The sequence below is a fragment of the Odontomachus brunneus genome, unplaced genomic scaffold (genome assembly GCF_010583005.1).
Source record: "Odontomachus brunneus isolate Ranch 3 - 2012 unplaced genomic scaffold, Obru_v1 Obru_scaffold_255, whole genome shotgun sequence".
Classification (NCBI taxonomy): Eukaryota; Metazoa; Arthropoda; class Insecta; order Hymenoptera; family Formicidae; genus Odontomachus; species Odontomachus brunneus.
In genome coordinates this window covers 66,715-70,887 of record NW_022639705.1, presented here as the reverse complement: position 1 = coordinate 70,887, position 4,173 = coordinate 66,715, and the positions used below count along the sequence as shown (strand labels likewise).

The window sequence follows — 4,173 nt, the reverse complement described above, 5'->3', positions numbered from 1 at the left end:
AAACTTTGCTACATGGGACTGGTAGAGGAAACGGAACGGAACTAAAGAACGGAACGCTCATTATAGTAAGAAATCCGATTCGGCGTTCCGATCCGTGCTCAATGGGACGGCACCCTAAGGGCTATTCAACACCAATATGGCGACTTAATACTCGATGCTCATTGGTACATACGGTCTTATGCTATGCATATGCGTCTATGTAATTTTGTGTGTGATGGCCTTAAGGGCTATCGCACACAAATTGACATAACTGCATATGCATAGCATAAGACCGTATGTACCAATGAGCATCGAGTATTAAGTCGCCATATTGGTGTTCGATGCTTAAGGGCTATCGCACACAAAATTACATAGCGCATATGCATAGTATAAGATAGTATGGACCAATGAGCATCGAATATTAAGTATCAATCGTCAATATGGCGACTTAATATTCAATGCTCATTGGTCTATATGATCTTATGCTATGCATATGCGCTATGTAATTTTGTGTGCGATAGCCCTTAAGCATCGAACACCAAGATGGCGACTTAATACTCGATGCTCATTGGCACATACGGTCTTATGCTATGCATATGCGCTATGTAATTTTGTGTGCGATAGCCCTTAAGCATCGAACACCAAGATGGCGACTTAATACTCGATGCTCATTGGTACATACGGTCTTATGCTATGCATATGCAGTTATGTCAATTTTTGTGTGCGATAGCCCTTAGTCTCGCATACCATAAAGAAAGAGTGTTTATTCTAGTATAGAGCTATATTCCAGTGTCGGAGAGATAGTTTCGCTAACCTTAATAGTGATCAACTTTGTTAATTAATATTTCGCTTTACTGTGAAGACCAACGATTTTTCTAAGTAGAAAAGTTGTTTGTTCCTAAGAAACGTGTCGATTGAATATTATTGTATCAATATTGAAGGTAATGTGTGTGAACTGAATTAGTCCTTTTTTTAATTTACTTCAAAGTTTTTAAAAGATAACTTTATATCATATAGCTTCCAGACATTTTAAACATTTTCTAAAGTTTTACATAATTTATTATACATACAATATCTACACAAACTAACTTATTCTAATTACAATCTGTTTTTAGTATATAAAAGTATGGAAGACTTTGTATCAACACGTGCTTCTCACATCAAGAGAAACTATGTTTCCGTGAGTTATGAGAACCCAAAGAAGAAAACAAAATTAATAGATAGTTTGGTTAATACGCAAAAGTTACAGAAGAATGATCTGATTAATTCTGTAATAAAAAGTGATTCAACTGAATTAAGAAAGGAACAAAAAAAAGTAATGAAAAAAGCACGATATGATATTATTAAGTTAGGTATGACTGGTTTTGAAAAAGGAAAAGCAAGAAAAACAAAAGTTGAACTCTCTATCAGCTTGGGTGCAGTTGCACCTAAAAATAGAATGCTAAATTACAAGAAGTTGAAGATATACCAAAAAATGGATGAGAAGAAGATAAAACAGGAGGAACATGCTTCTGGATTAACTAACAGTCTACTCAAACACAAGCACAAGAAAATTTGCAAAAGAGACTCCGATATTCTAGGAATATATGGGAAAATACCAAAGAATACTTTGCATAAGCAAAAGAACTTGTGTTAGTAAATCACACACAAAATTACATAGCGCATATGCATAGCATAAGATAGTATGGACCAATGAGCATCGAATATTAAGTATCAATCATCAATATGGCGACTTAATATTCAATGCTCATTGGTCTATATGATCTTATGCTATGCATATGCGTCTATGTAATTTTGTGTGTGATGGCCCTAATATTCGATGTTCATTGGTCCATACGATCTTATGCTATGCATATGCAGTTATGTCAATTTGTGTGCGATAGCCCTTAGGGCTATTCAACACCAATATGGCGACTTAATACTCGATGCTCATTGGTACATGCGGTCTTATGCTATGCATATGCAGTTATGTCAATTTGTGTGCGATAGCCCTAAGGGCTAATATTTTTAATAATTATATTATTGTATTGTACAAAGAAAGAGAGAATATTTGTGATTTAGCTAAAGAATCTTATAAAATCATTGTAAAATAGGAATAACAACTATATACATAAATATATATAACTATATACATAAATATTTAAAAAGTTCAATTATCCTTTGTTACTTGAATTTTCAGTTCGCAACTTTTCATTAAAAAAAGAACTTTCCAATAAACATTCGAATTGTTCGTTGAGCTCTTGCTAATTATTTTGTATACCTTTGCTTTCAAATTTTTCTTTTATTGGAAAATAAATTTTTGCGATATTATTTTAGATATATAAAAAAACAGGAGAAAAAGAGTGGATAAAGAAAAAAGCCATATTTGTAAGTGTAAATTTAAAATATTTTCCGTCGACTCACTGCTGTTTTTCATTACAACATCAACTATTTTATCAAATATCATTTATGTCTAATAGTAACATTTTTTCTGTGTGTTACCCAGACAGCACAAGATCTCTTGAGGACGAAGAAATGTCCTCAGGACTTCTTTAGGATGTTCTCTGGATGTCCCCTGGATATCTGTGCTATTAGGGTTGTATACTATGTACGAAGAATAACAAGTAATAAAATAATATTTTTATATATATTTTCATATATATTTTCATGAATTCTCTTTTTTCTTTACTTTTAAGCATAGGAGCCAGCCTTGAGCTCTGCAATAGGGCATACATATATGCTTTGTCTGCGTACATATGTAAGATTCTAAATAAAATATTTTTCAGTAAACAATATCTGTCAAAAAAGAGAGCATAATTCCTTGTAATCGAACATAAAAAATATAGAGAAAAAACAAAATAAATAGTGACTCTTGACGCTTTCGAGGGGCATCTTCCGGCAACGGACAAGTAAAGGCTGACACGAAATAGCAGAGATAGAGAGAGAGTGTAATAAAGCAGACAGAGACAGAGAGAGGGGGGAGGGGAGAGAGAGAGAGAGTTCGGCTATTTCGTTAGATAGAGAAAAGGAACGAGAGAAACAGACAGTGGCATAAAGCAAATAAAAAATGAACCGGCTATTTGTAAGAGTGATTATATATTATGACAATTATATATATTTTAATTTTTACTGAGAGTCTTAAGTTATCAGTTATCCCCAAACCCAAACAAAAGATCGTGTAAGAATTGATTAACGAACGTACACTGAGAGAAAAATGTATGATATTTGGAACTATAATGGCACAGTAAAAAGATAGTTAGGACCCACACAGCAAACGTGGATCTCTATAATGTCATGAGGATAACTTGTCGGGAAATCAGAATATTATTGAGATATCTAAATTAAGCCATGAATATGTAGAGGATATTTGTAGAATTTACTAATGTACGCCCTTGCGAAAGCATAGAGATATTAATAGTTTATCGGCTGATATTTGTAGGATATTATGAAGATATCTTTATAAATAATTATCGGTAGAAGATATATTCATAATATTTTACAAATATCTACCGATAAACTAGTAATATCTCTATGTTTTTGCAACAGCAGACATTATTATATTCCATAAATATCTTCTACATATCCATGGTTTAATTTAGATATCTCAAAAATATTTTAATTTCCCGACAATATATCGTCACAACATTATAGAGATATAAGTTAGTTTTATGGGAAACGTGTATGGAAATGCACTCAATATTAACGCTACACAAAAAATTACATAAAATTGTTTTATTGATTCGAACAAAATACAAAATATATTAGGATAATTTTATAAATTAGCAAAACTGTTTTTACAAAGTATTATATTATAAATTTACTTATAAAATATAAAAATATAAAATAAATTATATTTTATTTGGTTATAGCTAAATAAAAAACAAGAAAAATACAATACTATACAATGTCTAGGTATAGCTTCCGGAATGGAGCCGTGTCTTGAATCAGCGATATGCCGACGTTTCGCAAACGTTGCAGTTTGCATCATCAGGGCTGAGAACTCTGATACTGAGCTCCCTTGGGTAAAGGTAGTCCTTATATGCCCCCCTCCCCCCCTTTGTGTAGATGGTGTTTAGGGAGTAGGGGACGAGGCTTGAATCCAGCCAATCAGCGTATTTTAATTGATCAGCTGGACGTTTGCGAAACGTCGGCATATCGCTGATTCAAGACACGGCTCCATTCCGGAAGCTATACCTAGACATTGTATCAATGGCC

At 33.1% G+C, this 4,173-nt stretch overlaps 1 protein-coding gene and 1 long non-coding RNA gene across 2 annotated transcripts; both read left to right on the top strand.

Moving 5' to 3' along the window:
- Positions 1 to 702: 702 nt before the first annotated feature.
- Positions 703 to 1,732, top strand: LOC116852755. Its single transcript, XM_032833391.1, has 2 exons — positions 703 to 920; positions 1,095 to 1,732. The coding sequence occupies exon 2, from the start codon at positions 1,106 to 1,108 to the stop codon at positions 1,613 to 1,615; it is 510 nt and encodes a 169-aa protein (XP_032689282.1). The 5' UTR covers positions 703 to 920; positions 1,095 to 1,105; the 3' UTR covers positions 1,616 to 1,732.
- A 166-nt stretch (positions 1,733 to 1,898) lies between these two features.
- LOC116852766 lies at positions 1,899 to 3,087 on the top strand. The gene is made up of 2 exons (XR_004379853.1): positions 1,899 to 2,582; positions 2,745 to 3,087. It is a non-coding gene; the product is annotated as an uncharacterized LOC116852766 (long non-coding RNA).
- The last annotated feature ends 1,086 nt before the right edge of the window (positions 3,088 to 4,173 follow it).

Bases quoted from the DNA above. Each gene is read 5' to 3' on its own strand.
- LOC116852755 (XM_032833391.1), top strand. From the start codon at position 1,106: ATGGAAGACTTTGTATCAACACGTGCTTCTCACATCAAGAGAAACTAT.